This window comes from Podarcis tiliguerta (genome assembly GCF_965153285.1).
Source record: "Podarcis tiliguerta genome assembly, chromosome: 14".
In the NCBI taxonomy this organism is placed as follows: domain Eukaryota; kingdom Metazoa; phylum Chordata; class Lepidosauria; order Squamata; family Lacertidae; genus Podarcis; species Podarcis tiliguerta.
In genome coordinates, this window is record NC_139547.1 from 42,564,481 (window position 1) to 42,587,868 (window position 23,388).

A 23,388-nucleotide genomic window follows, 5' to 3' on the forward strand; every position below is an offset into this window, starting at 1 on the left:
GGATCCGGTGTACAGCTTCCGGGTCATGTGGCCAGCATGACTAAGCCGCTTCTGGCGAACCAGAGCAGCACATGGAAACGCTGTTTACCTTCCCACCAGAGCGGTACCTATTTATCTACTTGCACTTTGAAGTGCTTTCGAACTGCTAGGTTGGCAGGAGCAGGGACTGAGCAACGGGAGCTCACCCCGTCGCGGGGATTCGAACCACCGACCTTCTGATCGGCAAGTCCTAGGCTCTGTGGTTTAACCCACAGCGCCACCTGCGGTGCTCACATTAGTCCCTTGTTATCCTTGTTTGTCCTTTGTTGCCTTTGCCAAGTTCAAAAATCCAGGTATTCAAATGGTCCCCAGATGCTGCCATGGTAAAATCCCTGGCTAGGGCTAGTAGGAGTTGGCTCACATGTTCCTCAATCTTGCCATAGGACAGGGGATAGGAACCTCTGACTCTCAGGCCAAATCTGGCCCAGCAAAGGTCTCAATTTGGCCCACAAGCTGTTTTCCCCCAAACCACTTGCAGCTGCCCCACACCCAATGTCATACATGATGTCAGGTGTGGGGCAAGCAGAGATGTGGCTGGATCAACTGCACAACCGGGTTCCCTGTGGGGAACTTGATCATGACGTCGATCCTGCAGAAAGCAGTTTTAAAGGCACGGCCAATCAAACCTGCAGGATTGGTTATGTGACTGAGATTTCCCTGGGGAGCTTGGTTGTGGAACTGATCCCTGGAGAAAGAAGCTTTGCCAGCCTTGTGCCAGCAGATAACAGCAGTGCATTGATAGGTGGGTTGTCAAAATTGGCTAACGGCGGTGGGTAACAATAAATATCTGGCCTGCTGGATTCCCCACCAGTTATAGGATCTGGCCATAAAGGTTCACCACCCATTGTTGGACTATTGGAAGCTGCCTTATGCGGAGTCAAATTATCAGTCCATCTAGCCGACTACAGTGGTAGCTCTGGTTGCAAACAGGATCCGTTCTGGAGGCCCATTTGCAACCTGAACGCAACCCACGTCTGCACACACGTGGGTCATGATTCGTCGCTTCTGTGCATGCGCGTAATGCCGTTCCGTTACTTCCGGGTTGCCCCGGGATGCAACCTGAAAACGCGCAACCTGAAGCAAACGTAACATGAGGTATGACTGTACTGTCTTTGCAGCCTGGCAGTGGCTCTCTCAAGGGTTTCAGACACAAGTCTTTCCCAGCCATACATTAAGATGCACACCAGGCCCTATCTAGGCAGAGGAATCCCTGTTAAAACTTCTCTTTGCTGCAAACCATTCTACAGAGGGGGATGTTACAACTTTACACGGGTCAGGACCTCAATATCTTAAGGACTGCCTCTCCCCATATGAACTGACACGGACCCTTCGTTTGTCATCCAAGACCCTCCTCTATGTCCTCCCTTCCTGAGAGGATTGGAGGGTGGTGGCATGAGAACGGGCCTTTTCTGTGGTGGCTCCCCGACTGTGGAATGCTCTCCCCAGAGAGGCTTGCCTGGTGCCATCATTACATGTCTTTAGGTGCTAGGCAAAAACATTCCTCTTTACCCAGGCCTTTGGCCCGAAAATAATCTATGACTTGTTAAATGTGGGGACGACTATGACTATTATTATTATTATTTTATGAGTATACTATTATTATGCTCCATAAAGTAGATTTTTTTAATGTTGTACTCCGCCCTAGGAGTATATAAATCAAATAAATAAATAATAAGAATAATTATAATAAACCTGAGCTTGGGCTCCACCACAGGACTGAAATACCCTGCTCACTTATAGTGCCTCATGAGCAACAAGCACAAGGAGAAAAGGGTTTGCAAGAAGAAGAAGCCTTCTACATCGAAGCAGATTTGGGACTGGCAAAGTATGTAGATATCAGTTCTCCCACTGCCGTGATGCTCGGCCTGAAGTGTGTCAAGTGGCACTCGTCGTCCACTCTCGGCACACTCAAGAGCTCTGCTATGAAAGAGGACTCACAAGAAAGAACCATTTGTTTGTACTAGACGCCAGGCCCCACAAAGGCATTTCTGAATGAAGAGCTGTATTACCCTGAACAGGATTTCAAGCCTCCCACTGCTACACCACGCCAGCTGCAAATCTGGAGAGTCGTGGGCTACTCTGCTCACTTTTATGTCAGAGACAAGGATAATTTCTGCTCAGATAAAAATCCACCTACTGCTGACACGCTCGCTTTATCCGATTATGCCGTGAAGCACAATTTTTCGTTCCGAAAGAAGAAAGCCCAACCCTGGCTCAAAACTATGGGAGGCTCGGGAGAACGGCAGCAACTAGAGAGGAAAGGCCTGGCAAGCAGAGAGGAAGCGACCTTCAGCGACAAGGTTATTCCAGCTTCACTAAGGCTCTGCCAGGGTGCCTTTAGCTCCGCTTTATACCTGCTGTATCACCAGCCAAAGGCTCTACGTTCCGTTCTTATATTCAACCAAGTCGGACTCAGGGAAAACCCAATGAAATTAATGGACCAATGTTCACCATCATGTCCGTTCAGTCAGATGGGTTGACTCCCGAGTATGACTAACATTGGATACAATAATTAGTGGGACGCGGGTGGCGCTGTGGTCTAAGCCACTGAGCCTCTTGGGCTTGCCGATCAGAAGGTCGGAAGTACGAATCCCCATGACGGGGTGAGCTCCAGTTGCTCTATCCCAGCTTCTGCCAACCTAGCAGTTCAAAAGCACACCAGTGCAAGTAGATAAATAGGTACCACTGCGGCAGGAAGGTAAACGGCATTTCTGTGCTCTCTGGCACTTGTCATGGTGTCCCATTGTGCCAGAAGCAGTTTATTCATGCTGGCCACATGACTTGGAAAGCTGTCTGCAGACCAACACTGGCTCCCTTGGCCTGAAGCGAGATGAGTGCCACAACCCCATAGTCCCCTTTGACTGGACTTAACCATCCAGGGGACATTTACCTTTTTTACAATAATTAGTAGCAGTAGTACAGGTAAGTAGCAACTTATGCTCCTTTAATTAGAATCATAGAACTGTTGGAACTCCGAGGATAATCTAGTCCAACCCCCTGCAATGCAGGAATCCTTTGTCCAACGTGGGGCTTGAACCCACAACTATGAGATTAAGAGTCTCATGCTCTGCCATCTGAGTTACATGATTGCGGCTTTGCATGGTTACCTCAGACAGCATGGGCCAATGGTCAGAGATGATAGCAGCTGTAGCCCTGCAATATCTGGAGGGCCACAGGTCCCCCACTCCTGCCTCTGAGGGAGCCTATCTACTATCTGGTAGAGGGATCGAGGCAAATAAACAAAGGTGCACAAATATTGGCTTGGCTTACAAACCAGCTCTTACTCGTTTTCACAAGCAACGCCCACCCTGGTCTGTGGACAGTTGCAGAGGGCTTTGGAGAGCGCAAGACTTCTTAGCTGCACGGAGGGATGGAGAAAAACAGCAGGAAAGGCTCCTGCTGTTTCTTTCCTGCTCCAAACTGCAGCGCAAGTGGAAGAAGACTCCACGTCTCCTTTGAGCAAGCCCTCTGACGAGTGCAAAGGGCTTGGGGTGTTGAAGTCTTCTCTTCTCTGCGCCATTAACAAAGAGCTGGAGAAACTCCCGCTGCTTCTTTTTGTATTCAAACCTCAGAGTGAACCAGAGTCTGAGAAAGGATTCCTTGCATCCTTCCAGCCAGAGGACTGACAGCTGGCGTACCAGGGGACCCTTCGGAACTCAGGACTTGTCTTCTCAACACATCTTGAGGTTGCGCATAACAAAAAGTTATTCAAGGCACTTGAAGACGTATGAGCCTTTAGAGCTCCTTGTTTGAAATCCTAGGAACAGCTCGCTGCACCCATACCTACCTGTGAAAAAGAGATGCCTCTTTGTGGTTTCTTTCCGCTTCTCCAAACAGGGGTTGAGGAGGCGAAGGAGCTGTAATACTCGTTCCTCTCTGCGTGACTCTGTCAGGCAAGCGTCGTTCATTACGAGATATGGGTAAATCTTTCCATTATGACCTCGGATATAGAGTCTTCTGGCTGCAGTGTTATGCTTTTGTACTATCTCCACTCTGGGCATAAACCTATCAAGGGGGTGGGGAAGAGAAAAAAAGAAAGAGATAAAAGCACCTGAGCTTTCAAAGTCTAAAGCTTCATTTCGTTCCTCCAAGATGAAAGCTAAGATTTTTTTTAAAAAAGGGAGGGGGGAGACCCTGAAATGCCATACTTAAAGCTAACAAAATGAAGCATATTAGCGGCTGAGTTTTTGTAAAACTAACATTCTCATTATGAATTTTTATAATGATGCAGCTACATTTTCTATTACGCAGCTCAGCCAAGACTGGTATTATGTATGAAAAGCTTCCAGCTTCTTTTGTCTTCTCCAAATTGACTGAGAAATGATTTTTTCAATAGACAGAAACAACAAAACCAAGTCGCTTGGTGTAGCTTGGGTTCTGATTTCTGATTACTGTCAGTGAAACCACGACGAGAGCAGAAGACTGAGCATGGAATGGGATGCTTCAGATTTGAGAGCGGTTACAGAAGTTTAAAGGTCATCCACTGCTGCTGATGCTGCCACACACACACACCCCCTTCCCCAAAATCTCTCTCAAGTACACATGGAAGAGCTAAACTGAAATGTATCCAAAACGGTCTTGAAAGGCAGAAAATAAACCCATTCACTTTTTAAAATGGTTTAATTCTAATTCTGCACAACTTCTCAACCCACCAAGCTGAATCCGGCCCATTACCTGCAGCCCAACATATACTCAACAAGGCCAACATAAGAATCACCCAGCTGCAGTGTGTGTGTGTGTGTGTGTGTGTGTGTGTGTCTTGCAAGCCATCTAATCTAACCACATGCTTGATGCAGGAAAATCCAGAGAGAAACCCTAACAGATGGCTGCCCAACATCTGCTTACAAAACCTCCGGTGCAGGAGAATCTATGGCAATTGGTTGCCCTGGTGAACTGCTCTTACTGTTAAAGACATTTCTCTAACATTTTACCCATTAAATCTAGCCCTGCCCTGGGAGCATAGGAAGCTGCCTTAAACAACTGGTCCATCTAGCTCCATACTGTCTACACTGACTGGCAGTGTCTCTCCAGGGTCACAGACAGATGTCTCCCTCCCAGCCCAACCAGCAGATGCTATCCTGGGACCTTTCACAAGAAAAGCAGTTGCTCTACCACCAGTCTTTGCCCTCTGTGTGACAGCCCTACAGGTACTGTAGAATCAAAGAACCATAGAGTTGAAACGGACCATGAGGATCAGTTAGTTCAACCACCTCCAATGCAGGAATCCTTTGCCAACATGGGGCTTAATAATAATAATAATTCCATTATTTGTACCCCGCACATCTGATTGGGTTCCTCCAGCTACTCTAGGTGGCTTCCAACATATATAAAAACATGATAAAACATAACACATTGAAAGCTTTCCTACACAGGGCTGCCTTCAGTTGTCTTCTAAAAGTTATGCATCTCTGGGAAACTGAGGTCCAGTGCCGAGGGCCTAATGGCAGTTCCCTCACTGCAAGAAGCAAAGTTACAGGGACCCAGGTAGAGGGCCTTCTTGGTAGTGGCGCCTGCCCTGTAGAACGCCCTCCCAACAGATGTCAAGGAAATAAACAACTATATGACTTTTAGAAGACATCTGAAGGCAGCCCTGTTTAGGGAAGTTTTTAATGACTGATGTTTTAATGTATTTTTAATCTTTTGTTGGAAGTCGCCCAGAGTGGCTGGGGAAACCCAGCCAGATGGACAGGGTAGAAATAATAACAACTTCTTCTTCCTCCTCCTCCTCCTCCTCTTCCTCTTTCTCTTCCTCTTCTTGTTATTACTACTACTATTGAAAAGGCTCTCTGCCTGGTTCCCTGAAATTTCACTTCTCGCAACGAGGTAACAGCTAGAAGGCCCTTGGCGCAGAATCTGTGTCCGGGCTGAACAATGGGGGTGGAGACGCTCCTTCAGATATACAGAGCCAAACCCACAACCCTGATATTAAGAGTCTCATGCTCCAAGTTATCCCATGTTATCCCTCACTCGGCCTTGTCTTCTTCAAGCCTGAATGATCCATTGAACCATTCCTCATAGGATGCACCTTCCATACCATCTGAACCATCTTCTCTGAACCTTTTCCAGCCTGTCAATTTATCTACCTGCAGCACACAGAACTGAAGACTGCATCTAACTACATTCCATGCAACAATAGATGTGCTAAATTAATGAACCTAGGCTAGTCAGGCCCATTAATTTCGACGGACCTACTCCAAGCACTTTTTCCAACCCGTTGCTCCATATGAGCACTGAGCAGTGGTGGAGGTGGAGCCAACTCAGCGGCTGAGCACCTGTTTTGCGTGAAAAAGGGTTCCCAGGTCAATCCCTGGCATCTCCAGATAGGGGACCAGGGAGCAGGAGGTGGCAACAGGGACCTCTGCCCGGGAGCCTGAGGAGTCAGGGCCCATGAAAGCAGCTGTCATCTAACCAGGTTCAAGGCAGCTTCCTGTACATTTGGACTGATGGGCAGGCCTGTTTTAGATCTTGCTCATGCCAAAAATAAAATTCTTAGGCTCTCAACCTCAAAAACCGCAGGCAAAGTTCTGCTGAGAGCCTTCCTGCTCCCTCCCTCACCCCAGCTGCTCTCAACAGCCTGGGGGAACCCTCCCGAATGGTGTGCGCTGTCGTGTGATGGGCAGCAGCTGGGAGGAACTGGCAAAGACCTCTCCTCCCCTTCCGTCCTGTATGGCTGGAAGATCGTTTATCTCACTTTTAAGCAAGACTGCTTCATTCAGGTGAGTATTTATTTAATTTTTACTTTGTTGTTGCTGCTTTTCTTCTTCTTTTTAAAAAAGTGCTTTTTAAAGTTTTCAGAAACAAAAAAGGTGTGGAGCACATTACTGCAGCTGGAAATAAAATAAACAGAAATCTCAGCATACTTCTGCAGACATCATAATAAAATAAGATTCTGCATTGGGACAGTTTGGAAGTAAGAGCCATATACTGGTAAGGTAGCCTTGCCACGGAGAGATGTGTATTGTTGTGGGCCTATGCAGTGCACTAGAGAAGCTCAGGTTTTATTGTCAAGAGAATCCATCCCTCACAATCCTAGAGGAAGCCTTCCAGGTCTGGCATGAGGGGAACAGAGCCCAGCTGGGGAATCATCAGTCTATGCCCCCCCCCCACTCAGCAACACCCCAAAAACAAGGAAAAGTGAGAGAGAGATCAATGTTAAGGAACCAGAAGACACCATTGCACAAATATCTGTGAGACTGGCAAAATATTTCAAATTTCAACATTTCAAATGTGAATTTAAGGGACACTTTGAAAACTCAAGCTTTAAGGTCTGTGTGTTATTTTTCAAGATGGTATGATCTTCTTGTTAGATTTACAATCTTACAGCCTTGCTTTCTTTTTGGCCAACAAACAAACAAACAAACAAACCCCACGACCCTGAATCCAACAATATTCCATAACTTGGGAACAATGGGGGGAGGGGGGAATCCAGTCAGGAGAGGATAAAATTTGGGTTGCAGTGCACTATTTTTATTTATAAAGCATATGAATGGTCACCATCTCACATCAAAATGGTCTTGTTTTAAAAACCCTCCTGTGATGCTTTAAATGCTCGGCCAAGGCTGTGTCCCATACTCTCCCAAACAATTCCACTAGAGGGAATTGATGCAGATGTCCAGCGTAAGGCAATTTTGAGTCTGGCTGCTGCAAGCAGCAGAGCTAACAGCTCCTTGGGAACAAGGGTGGGATTTAAATCTCTTTCAAGAGCCAAGAGAGATAATACTGGGTCCTTGCTATTCAAAAAACAACACCGTTAGTCAAAAATATGGATGGTTAACTCATGAAAGACCTAGAAAGACTCAGTAGTATAAAGTGTGAAAAGGAAGTGAAATACCTGGAGATATGGTTAACGGCGAATAATCATAATATCTTTAATGATAACTGTGTAAAGGTTTGGAAAGAAATAAAAAAAGATATGCAAATTTTGAGCAGAATGCAATTGTCACTGTTCGGCAAAATTTCTGCTATAAAAAAGAATGTACTTCCAAAGATGCTATTTCAGACAATACCTATAGTTAATGATATTCAAAATTTTAAGGAATGGCAGAAAGAGCTATCTTAAGTTTATTTGGCAGGGAAGTAAACCCAGGACAAAATGCAAAATTATGATTGATACCGCTGCTGTTAAGGCTCCTTTCACTGCTATTTTGTTTTACTGTTGGGATTCTTTTGCTATTTTTATTTGTAAGCCGCCTTTTAAGTTTGACTGCATCACGGAAAGGTAGCATACAAGCGGGGAAATAAAGTGGCTTCAATTTGTGCAAAGGGCCCTTTAGATCACCGTTGTGACTCCCAAAGTAGGAATACAGGAAGCTGCCTATTGGTCAATCTAGGAAGTCAGGCCATTGGTCAATCTAGCTCAGTATCGCCTACACTGACTGGCAGTGGCTGTCAGGATTATGAACAGGAGCCTTTCTCAACCCTACCTGGAGATGCCAGGGATCAAAGCTGGCACCTTCAGCTGGCAAGGCAGATGCTCTACCACTGAGCTATGGCCCTTCCCCAGCAAACCATAAGTTTGCACCCGGATCTCACAAATGCTATTCTAGAATGACTAAGAGATACGTCTAGCACAGGGTTTGAGAGCTGGGTACCAACCACTTAAAATCAATGGCTCTGAACCCTTTACTCCATAAAATGCTGACTTCCGTAAAGATGCTCTCTCTGCAGTCTCTGTCTTCACCCCTGCAGGAAATGGCCGAGCTCAGCTTTCATGACTGTGTAGGAGGGATTTTAAAAAACAACACACTGACTCCCACACACCAGAAAGTAGTTGCTTGTTAGTCAGGACTCTATAGAGGACAGAATGCCTTCCTGTTGGCAGGCTTAGTTTCTCTCGCCTTGGAAAGAATCAAGCGTGCAGATGCACACTGCTGTTGGGAGCCCTTGGGAACATCTGACTAATCCCTGGCAAGACACCAAAGTAGATAATCAGGCCTTGAAATGAAAAGAAAAAAGAAAAAAGGTAGGAAACTAATGGCTCAAGACAGGGAAGGCCAATTTTGTTCAACCCTTGGTGCATCCACCAAATTTTAATCAATGCATGGAGGAAAAAAGGTTAGTCTGCAATTTTGCCTCCTAAGGAAAAGAAATTGTCAGGAAACAGAAATGCTCCAAAACCGAAATATTACACTTCTCATGGAGCATAAGGCAAAATCGTACTTTTTTTGCTAGATCTGTTAACTGTAGCTATTTGTTTACACTGCGTTTTCTATTTATTTATGGGATTTGTATTCTACCTTTCAACCTAAAATCTCTCAGAGCAGGATAGGGAAAAAGAGTGTATATTTATAAATGCAACAAAAAACAACAGATCTAAACAAAACTGACACTTAAGGCTGCAGTTAAAACTTCTTGGTAAAAATATCAGCTAAAAACTAAGGTAAAACAATGTTAGCACACCTTTAGGAGCCTGGCAACAGGAGAGATGATGTGTGATGCTATTCTTTTACTTTCTTTTGTAATCTATCTTTAGATCACAAGCCTTTGAGTACAGCCTGTGTTACTTTAAATTCCTGTGCAGCACACATTGCTGTGGTTTGTTAAAGGTGTTGGGAACTGCAGATCTGTGAGAAGGAAACTACAATTCCCAGGATTCTCTGGGGGAAGTCATGTGCTTTAGATGTGTGGCGTGGCTCTCAAGCTCGTCTTCCGTGAATTTGTCTGTAAACCCAAACAAATATGGTGGCAGAAACTGTTTCAGGCCCCAGATGATTGCGTCTGGAGAACAGAGAAGCCCAGGAAAATGTAGAGGTTAATTTTGGGTTGGATCCAGATAAAGTTAGTTGAACTTAGGTTCCCAGAAAATCACTGAAGTTAATTTATGACTAACTAGCCCTCCTCCTAATAATAATAATAATAATAATAACAATAAATTTTATTTATACCCCGCCCTCCCCAGCCAAGGCCAGGCTCAGGGTGGCTAACAACCAATAATAAAAACAAGTTGAATGAGTACAACTTAAAAACAAGATTAAAACACAACATTAAAACATTAAAAACATTAAAATGCAGCCTCATCACAGGAGGAGAAACGAAAAAAGAAAGAGGTGGAGGAAACCAAATTGACTCCAAGCCAAAGGCCAGGCGGAACTACTCTGTCTTACAGGCCCTGCGGAAAGAAATCAGATCCTGCAGGGCCCTGGTCTCATGAGACAGAGCGTTTCACCAGGCCAGAGCCAGTGTTGAAAAAGCCCTGGCTCTGGTTGAGGCTAATCTGACTTCCTTAGGGCCCGGGACCTCTAGGGTGTTGCTATTTATGGACCTTAAGGTCCTCTGTGGGGCATACCGGGAGAGGCGGTCCCGTAGGTACGAGGGTCCTAGGCCGTGAAGGGCTTTAAAGGTCAAAACCAGCACCTTAAATCTGACCCTGTACTCCACCGGGAGCCAGTGACCTACTAGTGACCTACGTTCAGCTACCTTAGCCTGGAACTAACCCAAGAAGTTCTGGTACGTATAACTAGTACACTTCCCAGCCTTAGCTTTCAACCCCGGATTTACCGTGCAATCTTGATGTAATAATGTGTCGGCTTTGGCATAAGGAACTCTCCAGGAATTTCCACTTCGGCTGTTTGGGCTGAGAAGTTGCTCAGGAATCGGCACTTTTCCTCTATGAGGAAGAACTTGGGAAGCTGCTTTGTTTTTGCCTCGAGAATTTTGATCCATTTCTTCAGCTTAGAAATAAGATTGTGGAGCTTCATGGAGCCTGGCACGCTGAAGTCGAAATCTAGCAGATAAAACAAAATAAATCCAACAGAAAATTGCTTGTTAGAAATGTGATGCAGGTATTTAATCAAAACTCTGCTTGGTGTAAACACCTTGCATAGTTAAGGTATCTGGGCTTTGGAGCCTTACCCCAGGGAACTGCTACTTTTATTCTTTACTGTTTGCACAATAGTAAAATGAAGGAAAGCAGGAAAGATTATTATCGCATACAACAGAAATTATTATAGTAGTCACTTTTAGCCTAACACACATTATTGCCAAGGAAATCCATGTATAAAATAGATGAGCTGTTAGCAAAAGCGATTCAAGCTCATCTGTTCCAATTTACACTGGCAGAGATTACACATTAAACATACTTGTTTCTGTCATTTGTTTTCACATTATGTGGATGCTGTTTCTTGTTGGGCTACGTTTAAAACTGCCTTTTTAAAAATGTCCCTGAGCACCTCTCTCTATACCAGTGCAACAGAGAAAGAAGAGGAAGAAGAAGGGGAGGAGTTTGGATTTGATACCCCGCTTTATCACTACCCGAAGGAGTCTCAAAGCGGCTAACATTCTCCTTTCCCTTCCTCCCCCACAACAAACACTCTGTGAGGTGAGTGGGGCTGAGAGACTTCAGAGAAGTGTGACTGGCCCAAGGTCACCCAGCAGCTGCATGTGGAGGAGCGGAGACGTGAACTCGGTTCCCCAGATTACGAGTCCACCGCTCTTAGCCACTACACCACACTGGCACAATTAACCGCATAGCATTGGTCGGGCAGTTTACCCACCTATCGGTCAGAATCAACACCTTCAAAAATACAACAACAAATGTTATCAAGTCACGTATGTGTTTTAATTCTCATAGAAACCGTCTTATATCTTAATTCACATACAAATCTACTTAAGGATTAAGATTTGTGCCTGAGGAAATTCTTGGAAGCAAGGCAAGTGAGAAAGACCAATTACCGTTCTTGACAGCAGTGGTAGCTGCAGCCCAGTGTGGCTGTGGGCAAGGGGAAAGTTCCTGTGTGGTTGGCTGGCTGGCATCATCAACCCCTGCTAGCTGCAGGGAGTGATAGGAATCCTCTACCTCTTTTGAATTTAAACTGGCCAATTAGAGCCCAGGCTGCAGGGTGGGAATTTGGAGACAAGACCTCGGTAAGCCTGCTTCCACTCAGGTCCATCTCCAAATCATAAAAGCTGGCTGCACAGCCTCCAAGCAGCATCAGACACCCCACCCTCCGGCCTTGTATAATTTTGTCCTCATCTAAAGGTAAGCAGACGTAGAGGGACGCGGGTGGCGCTGTGGGTTAAAGCCTCAGTGCCTAGGGCTTGCCGATCGAAAGGTCGGCGGTTCGAATCCCCGCGGCGGGGTGTGCTCCCGTTGTTCAGTCCCAGCGCCTGCCAACCTAGCAGTTCGAAAGCACTCCCGGGTGCAAGTAGATAAATAGGGACCGCTTACTAGCGGGAAGGTAAACGGCGTTTCCGTGTGCGGCTCTGGCTCGCCAGAGCAGCGATGTCACGCTGGCCACGTGACCCGGAAGTGAGTGAGATGGGCGCACAACCCTAGAGTCTGTCAAGACTGGCCCGTACGGGCAGGGGTACCTTTACCTTTTTAAAGGTAAGCAGGTGGTGCACGTGTGTGACCTTGCTGTGGAGTGGCTTGGTCGCCTCATTCAGGGTCAGGGAGGAATTTGCCTGCAGACCAATTGGGCTGGTTTGGAGGTTTTGCCTACCTCCATGCAACTGTCACAGCTTGTTGGCGGGGAAAGCGGTTGGATTGCATCTTTAGTCTAATCAGGTGGCGGGGGGGGGGGAGACTTACCCTCTCTCCCCAGGATCAAAGCATCAGGGTACCCCACGGTAAAGGGGTTTGTCTGTATGTCCAGACAAGGGCTAACAGGCCACAGAACTCCCCAGTTGGCATTCTTTATGGGTCACCTGTATAAAGAAGACTGATCGCCAAAGAATTTATGCTACTGAGTTATGGTGCTGGAGGAGACTCTTGAGAGTCCCATGGACTGCAAGAAGATCAAACCTATCCATTCTGAAGGAAATCAGCCCTGAGTGCTCACTGGAAGGACAGATCCTGAAGCTGAGGCTCCAATATTTTGGCCACCTCATGAGAAGAGAAGGCTCCCTGGAAAAGACCCTGATGTTGGGAAAGATGGAGGGCACAAGGAGAAGGGGACAACAGAGGACGAGATGGTTGGGCAGTGTTCTCGAAGCTATGAACATGAATTTGATCAAACTGGGGGGGGGGGGGGCAGTGGAAGACAGGAGTGCCTGGAGTGCTCTGGTCCATGGGGTCACGAAGAGTCGGACATGACTAAACAACAACAACATGGGTCACCTGTATTTGATATGTGTCACGTGGGGATGCTTAACCCAAGACTGACCCTGATGAAGTTGTCATCCAGCAACCAGGATACATATCCAATGCCTAAGCCAAAGCCTTCTTGCATCTGCAATCAATAAAGTTGTGGCCATTTCAATCGCAAAAAAGGTTGTCATGTCATTTATTGCTTCCTATGCAATAGGAACCCTGATGACTCTGTCTTACTACAACTGGGCCCACAACCAAAGAGGGTGACACCCTTTGTCGAATGATCTCCATAAGGAGAGTTAAGATGAACCTATCTCCTTAATAAGCTCAGATATGAACAAACCTTTTGTCCGCAAAAACAACTGTCTCCTCTCTTTGCGTAGGCTGGCAAACTGGAAAGTTTTCAATTAACTATAGTTTCCCGTTTCATCCAAGCCAGGAAACAATGGTTAATAGTTTCAGAAAAAGCCATAACAGCAACCCAACTTCAAACCATGATTTAATAGCCTGGTTTCTTTAGAAGCTATTAATGTTTCCTTTTTGGATGAGTTGGAGGACTACATGGAAGACTTCTTGGTTTGCCTTGTGCAAAAAGAAGCGCTAAGGGGCTCTGTGCACAGGATAAAAGGATCGTTCATATATCAGCATATTAAGGCAAGATATGTCTAAACGCAATCACAGATATCCCCATTTCTAAGAGTCAGGCATCATGTAGTAGAAACTGCTCAATTCATCCAGGCATTTTAATAATGGCTTTTACCAAACAGTGACTAACTTACTTTCACAATGAATGGTTTTAATCTGCTGTTCTATGTAGTATTGACTTCCAGGCCATCTCTGCATTTTTTAGATTTCCCCTCCTTTCATCCTGGTATTTATTATGATTTACAGTATTATTGTTTAGAATTTGTTTTTACTGGTACTCACTTTGAGAACGTTGCATAAACCTGAATTTTTTTTGGGGGGGGGGGCGAGCTTACGTGGATTCTGTCTGAAGAAAAGGCAGGGTAGAAATGTTTCAAATAGACACAAATGTGCTAAATAAATTAAATATCTACCGAAGAACGATGTTGCAGACAACATAATTCCATTTAAGCAGCACAAACATTAGCCTTGCAAGTAAGGCCCTATCTTCACTATGCATTTAAAGCAGTATCATACCACTTTGTCATGAATTATGAGACGTGCAGTTTGTTAAGGGCGCTGGGAGTTGTTAGGAGACCCCAATTCCCCCACAGAGCTACAGTTCCCAGAGTGCCCTGGGAAGAGGGATTGACACTTAAACCGCACTGTGAACTATAGCTCTGTGTGGGCAATAGGGGGTTTCCTAACAACTTTCAAACCTGAGCCTTTCCCCGCCTTGCCTTGTGTCCAGTCTGAACCTCTTATTGTCCTATACCAGGCACAGGCAAACTCGGCCCTCCAGATGTTTTGGGACTACAACTCCCATCATCCCCAGCTAACAGGACCAGTGGTCAGGGATGATGAGAGCTGTCGCTCCAAAACATCTGGAGGGCCGAGTTTGCCTATGCCTGTCCTATACCCTGGCTGTGTCTTGTAGGACATGTTAGCTCTAGGAACTGCAGGGTCCCTTTTGAGGGCTGGAAGGGGACATCTTAGGGCGTTCTGCCATAAAGAACCAAGCCAGCTTCCATCTACACAGGGCCACTTTGGGTTCCATATCAAGCTCTGTCAACATGTCACTAGGAATGCGCCCAAGACGGAAGCCAGGTGCTGAAAATATATCAACCTGAATCAAGCCCTGTAAGATTATTTAGATACCTCAAAAGTACCATGATTAGAATCAAATTGTTTGAGGATATTATGGAGAAGCTTTTGCCAGGCTGAGTTCAAGCTTGTGAGTGTTCCTGATGGATCCAGAAACTGTGGCAAACCACTAAGTCCATATCAAAATATATACCAGGTGGAGGCAACAGGGAGCCCTCAAGTTGTTACTGGACTATGACTCCCATCAATCCTGAACACTATCCATGCTGGCTGATAGGAGATGGAGTCCAACAATATCCGTAGGACACCGTGTCGGCTGCTCCTGATATTTAACAACAACAATCTTTATTCTCTGAGTGTGAATTCTTATGTAGCCAAAACAGCACTATCCACAAAGAACGATCAACTGGTTTTGACGAATGCTGAGGTTCTCAGAGCTACAAGAAATTGGTGAAGGAAAAAACCCACACAGAGGGAGGGCAAAAAAACACAAACAGCCCAATGAGGACTGAGCATGCTCAATGACAATGGAATGCTGATCAGTTGGGGGTCTGAGGGCAGAAGAAGGGAGGAGCAATGGAATGGAGTGACTGGAATCTTGAACAGGGAGTTCTGTAAGGACGGCAACATTTTGTTGCAGGTTCCATTGGCATTCGCTATTAAAAAAAGCCAGTCCCTTCCCTCAAATTTAAAGTACATCCCAAGTCATGCTAGCTCATTAGAAAGGTAGTGCTAAGACATACCGGCTTTCATATGCTAAACATGAAAAAAAATTAGAGGTGGTTATCTGTAGATAACACATATTGAACAGCACTACAGGGCTCAAAACTTTAAGACCGATTTAATGCTCAACTGTGCTCAAAAATTCCCTAGCAGTTTCAATAAAAAACTGTTCTATCACACTTGACATGGAACAATGATGCCTGCCATTTTCAAGTACTTTCCTAAAATTAAAGTAGAGCAATTTACATACTCCCTATAAATCTGCGCAGGAATCTTTGCATATGACCGGGGGGTGCGGAATGTGCATAGACTGATGTCAATGAACACGTTTCAATTTAAATCTTCAAAACAACCTTTAAAATATCTATTAGACAGAAGCGAGCAAAAGCAAGCACGGTCCACTGAGTTCAATAGCAAGGAGGAATTGGGATATAAAAAACTGGCGTCAAAGAACTGAGGGCTGCACCCAAGCAAAAGGGTCTTCTTTTAAACTAGCACAGCGCTGGATGGCAGCTACATTTGAGCCTCCTAACCTAGTCCAGTAGCCTCCAGATGTCGTTCAACTACAATTCCCATGAACCCCAGACATACGATGGGACTTGTATTACAGCAAAATATGGAGGGCAACAAATTGGGGAAGGCTAACACAGGCAAACAGAATATTTAAATGCAGGGCCCAATTAGGCAAAGTAATAATAATAATAATAATAATAATAATAATAATAATAATAATAATTTATTTATACCCCGCCCATCTGGCTGGGCTTCCCCAGCCACTCTGGGCAGCTTTCAAAGAAACATTAAAATACAGTAATACATCAAACATTAAAAGCTTACCTAAACAAGGCTGCCTTCAGATGCCTATCAATAAGATGGAGGCCTTTAAATGTAGAACTTATACGGTGAAATAAGCATGCCTAATTTTTTTTGGGGGGGGGGGAGGAGAGGAACTACAAAGCTCCACTTGCTCTTATTTATTTATTTATTTTCCCCACTCTTCAGCCAAGAAGTGTGACTTAGAAATCAAGTATCATTAAAGTAAATCAAGTATCATTAAAGTAAAAAAGCAAACATGGCTTACATGTACTCTTTTAAAACAACGAAAGCCAACTGTTTCCAAGTGTACAAGCAGGGAATTACGAAGGCAGGTAGCTTTAGCCGCTTAAGGCAAATATGGAAAAAGTCATTCCTGCAGACCAAACTCTGAAAAGCTACCCGAGGCACAATTTAAAGGCTAACTTGCTTTGAATGCAAGGACCCTGACCCAAGTAGCATCAAGTACAGTGGTACCTCATGTTAAGTACTTAATTCATTCTGGAGGTCTGTTCTTAACCTGAAACTGTTCTTAACCTGAAGCACCACTTTAGCTAATGGGGCCTCCCGCTGCTGCCGCACTACCGGAGCACGATTTCTGTTCTCACCCTGAAGCAAAGTTCTTAACCCGAGGTACTATTTCTGGGTTAGCGGGGTCTGTAACCTGAAGCGTCTGTAACCCGAGGTACCACTGTACTGGTTTGAAATGCTCCTCAGTAGTGCAAAAAGAAACCAAAACTCTTTGTAACTCTCACTTAAATGGGACACATACAAGACTCTTCCAGCCCAGTCCTGCTGCCACCTGCCTCCTCCTTCACATGCTATTGGGTACACCTGGTGTTCTGCATGTCCTCACCAGGACAGGTGAGGGGGGTGCTTGACGAGAGAAGTGACAAGTGTGGGTGGCAGGGGGAGTCCCAGCTGCCTTGTCCACATGCTTTAAACTCTCTGGTGTCCAGGTTGTGAAGGTGTCAACCTATCAAAATTGCTTAAAGCTGGATGCATTGCTCCTTTGAGTCTTAGGAGTCAGTCGCTCTCTCTTTTTACATTTTCAAGGAGGGCTCTCCCCCTGCCATTCACACCCCCTCTTCCCAACTTATTTTGTATTTTTGTACCAGTTGCAAGTCACACTTATGAACGTTACAGAGAGCCGTGCTGGATCGGACCATAAACCAGAGGCACACTGGCACCTGAATCCGGAAGGAGCCTTTAAAACACATTGCAAACAAGTGAAGCCTTGTGAAATGTTCTTTCATTATTGTAATGGTTCTGGGGTTGCTTGTGCGTAAGTTGCCGTTACTCCTGGCTAGGTTGCCTGGTTGAACCCTTTCTGTCTGGACAGCCTTAAGTTCGTGGCTGCCTCAGTCGCTGGCAGAATCCGTCAGTGGGCGTTTCTTGAACCTCTTCCAGCATAGAAGCTGTTTGACGCCCAGTCTCTTCCTACTTTGCCTGCGCGGAAGTCTTCTGCGCAAAGTGGGTGTGGGCAGCGGAGTACTCGTGCCCTCTCTGCTGGTCTCCGGCGAAGAGTCCTGGAGCCACCTCTCCGATTCCCCCATCTGCCCCCCTTCTCCACTGGTGTTACGCTGATTTCCTTCCCCCGCAGATGGGCTACCTCTCTCCCTGCTGGGACCCTCTCCGCCATCCCTCTGAAGCCTCCTCTCCGCCTCCAGTTCCGATGGCAGTTCCCTGACAATTATCCTGTGCTCAAAGGATGACAACTTAACCTCTCTTACTGGACCAACATCCCAAGACCAATGAGAGATGCATCATACCAAGAGAAGACAAGCCTGTTTTTTGCCATGAGGCTAGTTGTCAGTAGGACAATTAATATTCACTTTGCAATGTATTTACTGTATGGAACTTTATTTGTAAAAAGTGCTTTCCAGGTCATAAAGGTGTTAGCAAGAAGATGAAAAAGGACTGCCACCCTTCTTGGCAGCTGTCTTTTAATTTCTATGCAGCCAGTCCAGCACCTCTTGCATCTACTGTGAACGTACTTGTAAAAAATCTCATTATAATTCCAAGCCTACCCTCTAGTGCACAATCTGAGCAAATCGCTGGGTGAGAAAGAGAAACATGAAATACGGCATTGTTTGCCGCTCATCGGCTCCCCAAAGTGCAGGGAAATGTCACCAAACGGCAAGTACAATATTCTTGCTAATGATATGCAAATAGCTGAAGCAAAAATATTCAGCAGTGTTAATTAAAATAAAACACACCAAGCCATTCACTTCACCGTAGGAATCACTCCAGTTTGTTGAAAATACCTATTTTAGACTTCCCTTTCTCCTTCGTTGTTTTGCTTCTTGGTAGCAGATGGGAATGACAGAGAGCACTCGATTAATTAGCTTTCTTTCTTCGTGTCACAGGGGCTCCATACAGAGCCTGTCTAAGTACATCCAAAGAATTACTAGCTATGTGGCATTCTGCACCGGCTCCCCTGCTTTGCAGACAGCTTAATTAGGCAGAAAGGAAATCTCTTTGCGATACCGATCCTAACTAAAACCCAACACTTACTAACTACGTTAGTTTAAGCACCAGAGACTGAACGAGAGGATGGAGGTCCACTTTTAGAATTCTGGACTCCACACGGAAATTCCTTTGGAAATTGCAATAATACGGACTGAGATTCTTTTATTGGACAGAAGGAATAAGAATACTGAAGGATAGGATAAAGTGGGATGTTATTGTTTAGTCGTGTCCGACTCTTCGTGACCCCATGGACCAGAGCATGCTAGGCACTCCTGTCTTCTAAAGTGTCTTCTAAAGTGGCATAGGAAGCCTAATAACCATGCGTTACAGACCGTTAACTCAAATGTAAAAAGTTCTTTACAGAACCTTGACTAACACAAGTTAGCAAATATGGCTCAGGGCAGGAAATAAAAAAAAAAAGGTGTATGTTTGTGATGATGTTGGTGGAACGCTCTGTCACAAGAGACTAGGGCCCTGCGGGACTTGACATCTTTCCGCAGGGCCTGTAAGACAGAGCTGTTCCACCAGGCCTTTGGTCAGGGCGCAGCCTAACCCCCTCCTCTGGCAATCTGCACAGGGTCTTGCTTGCTGGTTGCCATCAATTTGTTTTGATTTATTTTATGGTGAAAAGTTTTTAGAATGTTGGATTGTTTTGATTGTTGTTAGCCGCCCTGAGCCCAGCTTTGGCTGGGGAGGGCGGGGTATAAATAAAATTTATTATTATTATTATTATTATTATTATTATGATGAAAATAAAAAGTCACTACCTAAATAATTGACAATTCGCTGCTCTATCCAAACATCTGCTACATGAAGCACCTTGCCTAATGATACAGGCAAACTTGGTAAAAGCTCTGGAATCATCTTTTATCATTTATTGACCAGGTATCTATTTAGGACATATGGACCAGAGAAAGATGAGGGGAGAAAAAGATATTACACTGACTGGTAAATCTCATGCTTTTCCTCAAAGCATATTCCTGTATTACTCTCTACGTCCCTGAAATGATGATGGAGGGAGATCCCTCTTGAAGCTCCCATGTCTTCCTTTGCCTGTCAAGTCTACCCAAGAAAGGAGCCCACAATCACCACTGTTTTCCTATCCTCGGTAATAATATGTAATTGTTTTGAGAAGGAGAACACTGCTGAATTGGTTCTCTCTCTTATTCACCCCAGTGGTTGCTCTTCCTTGATCAATTGGGAAGAGGAGAACCTGCCCATTTCTCTGTTCAGGGAAGGTGAGCTGCTATCACGGTCAAACAGTTACATTGATTTGGGTGTGGAAAACTGGCTTGAGTGAGTCAGGATTAACAACTCTTTTAGATTTAACACCTCTTGGCAAACTCAGTCCTTAAATGGGCCTACAGCCCAAAATTTAACTGGATGCTGTTATTCAACTGTTGTATTGAATCCGGGCTAAAGGAAAGGAAACCAGGTTACAAAAACATTGAGTTTTTGCAAGTAAGCCTGAAGCTAGAAAATACAAGAATATTTAGAAGATATTGAATCCATCATGCCTTGGGAACCTAAAGGCTTGGACAATAGTAATTGTATATGCTAGTAGAGAAAACTTGTGAGACTTTCAGAAAGCTTTAAACCCTTGAAAGGGCCAAAGGGCCATGAACTCAAGAAAAAGAGTTTAAAGCATGTTAAAACAAGACTACACTCAAGACCAAGACAGCACAAATTGGTGATTCATTCTCGGCTAAGGACTGGTATGGTAATTAACTCGCCATTAATTCAGAAGCATAAATTCTATTACTGCTGCAAATTAATCAAAAACTTATTTTCTGCAAAATGAATTGAATCCCCCAAACTCCAAAAGGCAAGCGTACTGACCAATCTAATTGCAGCCATTTCCCCCTCCACCCTTCAACTTTAATTCAACCTCCAAGTTTAACAGATTAAAGTAATCTCATCTTGCGCTAACTAAAAGTGCTGTTGTAATCCTGTGACTACTCATGCTTAATCATAATTGAAAAATAAAATGTTCCAAATCTGTAGAAGATATCAGAAAAGTTTTCATTCTTCTAGAAAGCAGCAAATCCCTTTTGTATCCTGATTGCTTCTATTACTTTATCTTGGAAGTCGAGGGAAAATCTCATCCTTTGTTTGAATACACACACACACACACACACACACAAAAATAAAAAGTGGAACTTAGTCAAAAAAGCCAAAACTCTGCATTTGGCATTTGAAGACCTGAAAAAACAAACATCAACAAACGCATTAAAAAAAGAGTTGAGCAAAATTTAATTTCAAATTTGGTGCAGAAATGCTTCAACATTATGCTTCAACAGAGGCAGTGCAAAGCACCTTTCCACATGCTTTCCTGCCTCGTCTGTTCAGCTGTTCACCTTACGGCTGACCCAGGTTTGGCCACTTTTTGCTGCAAGCATGGAGATGGTAGAACCAGCCCTCCAAGAGAACAGAGCTGCTCAGCCTGTGCTGTGACTGACAAAAAGCTGGAGCTGGAGTTGCAAGAGTGCTTTAACTCTGCAGAGCAGAAAGGCAGAGAATGAAGAAGGCGCTCTTTAAAGCAGGAGACCTGGTACCACCCAGATGTTGCTGGACTCCAGCTCCCATCAGCCCCAGCCAGCATGTCCAGCAGTCAGGGAAGATGGGAGAGGCAATCCAGCAGCACTGGAGGCCATAGACTCCACACATCTACTCTGTTGGATTCACAAGACCCTGCCTCTATCTGGAGTCAGCGGGAGGAGTAAACTACTCAGGAGAACACACACACACACACACACGACCTCGGTTTAGAATGAGAAAATACTTCAACTCCTTCTGTTTAGTTTATATGCTAAAAGGGAACCTTTTTCCTCTTCAATTTTCCCCTACTCTGAAATAAACAAACACAAAACAAACAAACACTTTTTATCTATATACCAATTTTAATACGGATATGAGTTTTTGAAGTACCATCGCATACAGGAAAAATTGTCTATTCTTTCTAAGCATGGAGAAACAACACATATGTATCAACTGCAGCTGCATCCCTTTGACTTATCAGAAAACCCAGAAGAAGCACAATATGCTGGCAACTCTCTTCTTCCCTAGTAGCTGCCACGCATTAAATTTGATCATATGGTTCAAGGCTTCCATTATCTACTGTCATGCGACTGTTGTGCTGCAAAGATTACTTCATGCAGAGCTTAACATGCTCTCTAATGTGCAGGGCATGGATGTGACACACAAGAATCCCGTAAGGCCACTTTCCCCATGCTCATTAAAGCGAGGTTCTGAGGAACTATCTCAATTTCCCTGTTGCGAATTCAGAATGCCAGCATCCCATATTACCTTAGAATTTCCCTCAGTTTCAAAACCAGTTTGCTGTGGGTTGTTGCTCAAGAAATACAGACAAGTTGCATCATTATATCAGATTGTGGCTGTGACACCATGCAATGCTATGACCCTGACTGAACTTGAATGCTCAAGGCAACCAGATATCTCAAAGAGTCACCTTCCTCTGCACAAAGCTGCCATCAGAGACCCTCCTCTGAATATCCTCCTGTTTCTGAGGGGCGGGTGGTAACTTGGCTAGGGCATTTTCTGTGGTGGCACCCCATCTACGGAACACCCTTCTCAGATACGCCTTCACCCTTTCACCTTTTAGGTTTCCCGTGAAAACTATTTCACTTCCCGTAAGGTTTTTCATCAAAGATATAAAGATCCCTTCCTATTAATGCTGCAGGTTTTGATGGTGTTGTTTATCATGCTTAATATTTTCATCAGAACAATCCTTTTTATTATGATTTTTTTAAAAAAAACAACCTTTATTTTTGAAGTTATCTTGAGCATATTTGATGGACAAGTGGGATAAAACTACAGTGGTACTTCAGGTTAAGAACTCAATTCATTCTGGAGGTCCATTCTTAACCTGAAACTGTTCTTAACCTGAAGTAATACTTTAGCCAATGGGGCCTCCCACTGCTGCCGCACGATTTCTGTTCTCATCCTGAAGCAAAGTTCTTAACCCGAGGTACTATTTCCGGGTTAGCGGAGTCTGTACTTAAATACAGTCGTACCTTGGGTTACATACGCTTCAGGTTACAGACTCTGCTAACCCGGAAATAGTACCTCGGGTTAAGAACTTTGCTTCAGGATGAGAACAGAAATCGTGCTCCTCGGTGCGGTGGCAGCGGGAGGCCCCAATAGCTAAAGTGGTGCTTCAGGTTAAGAACAGTTTCAGGTTAAGTACGGACCTCCAGAACGATTAAGTACTTAACACGAGGTACCACTGTATGCTCTATATTTGACTTACTTCAGATTGTCATCCCACCTAGATGCAAAGAAGGGGTGAGACAGAAAGGTCCTCTCTACTGGCTCATTTGTGACCATTTGGCTTGATTTCCTGTAGCAGCATTTCACCTGACAGCTTTGGAGGAGGAGGTGGAAAAGCAAAGACTCCTCCGTTGGCTCAGCTGAGCCCAGCTGCCACCTGGCCCTTTCCCTGCCGGAACAACCTCCTAAATGACTATTCCAACTGGCCATCGTGTAACAATAGAATTACAGAGGGGACGTGAATTTGCTCATCCCCATCTTCCCCTTCCCTGTCTCCTTTCCTACCATTTTTC

At 44.8% G+C, this 23,388-nt stretch overlaps 1 protein-coding gene across 5 annotated transcripts in view; it reads right to left on the reverse strand.

The window, feature by feature from the left end:
* Positions 1-23,388, reverse strand: part of TRRAP (transformation/transcription domain associated protein) — a 166,222-nt gene that overhangs the window by 12,274 nt on the left and 130,560 nt on the right. For all 5 annotated transcript variants that reach the window (XM_083413270.1, XM_083413269.1, XM_083413267.1 and 2 more), the window contains 2 exons: positions 10,537-10,762; positions 3,827-4,044 (listed from right to left, as the gene is read on the reverse strand). In XM_083413270.1, the coding sequence (XP_083269396.1) occupies positions 3,827-4,044; positions 10,537-10,762 (444 nt within the window). The remainder of the gene's footprint in view (positions 1-3,826; positions 4,045-10,536; positions 10,763-23,388) is intronic.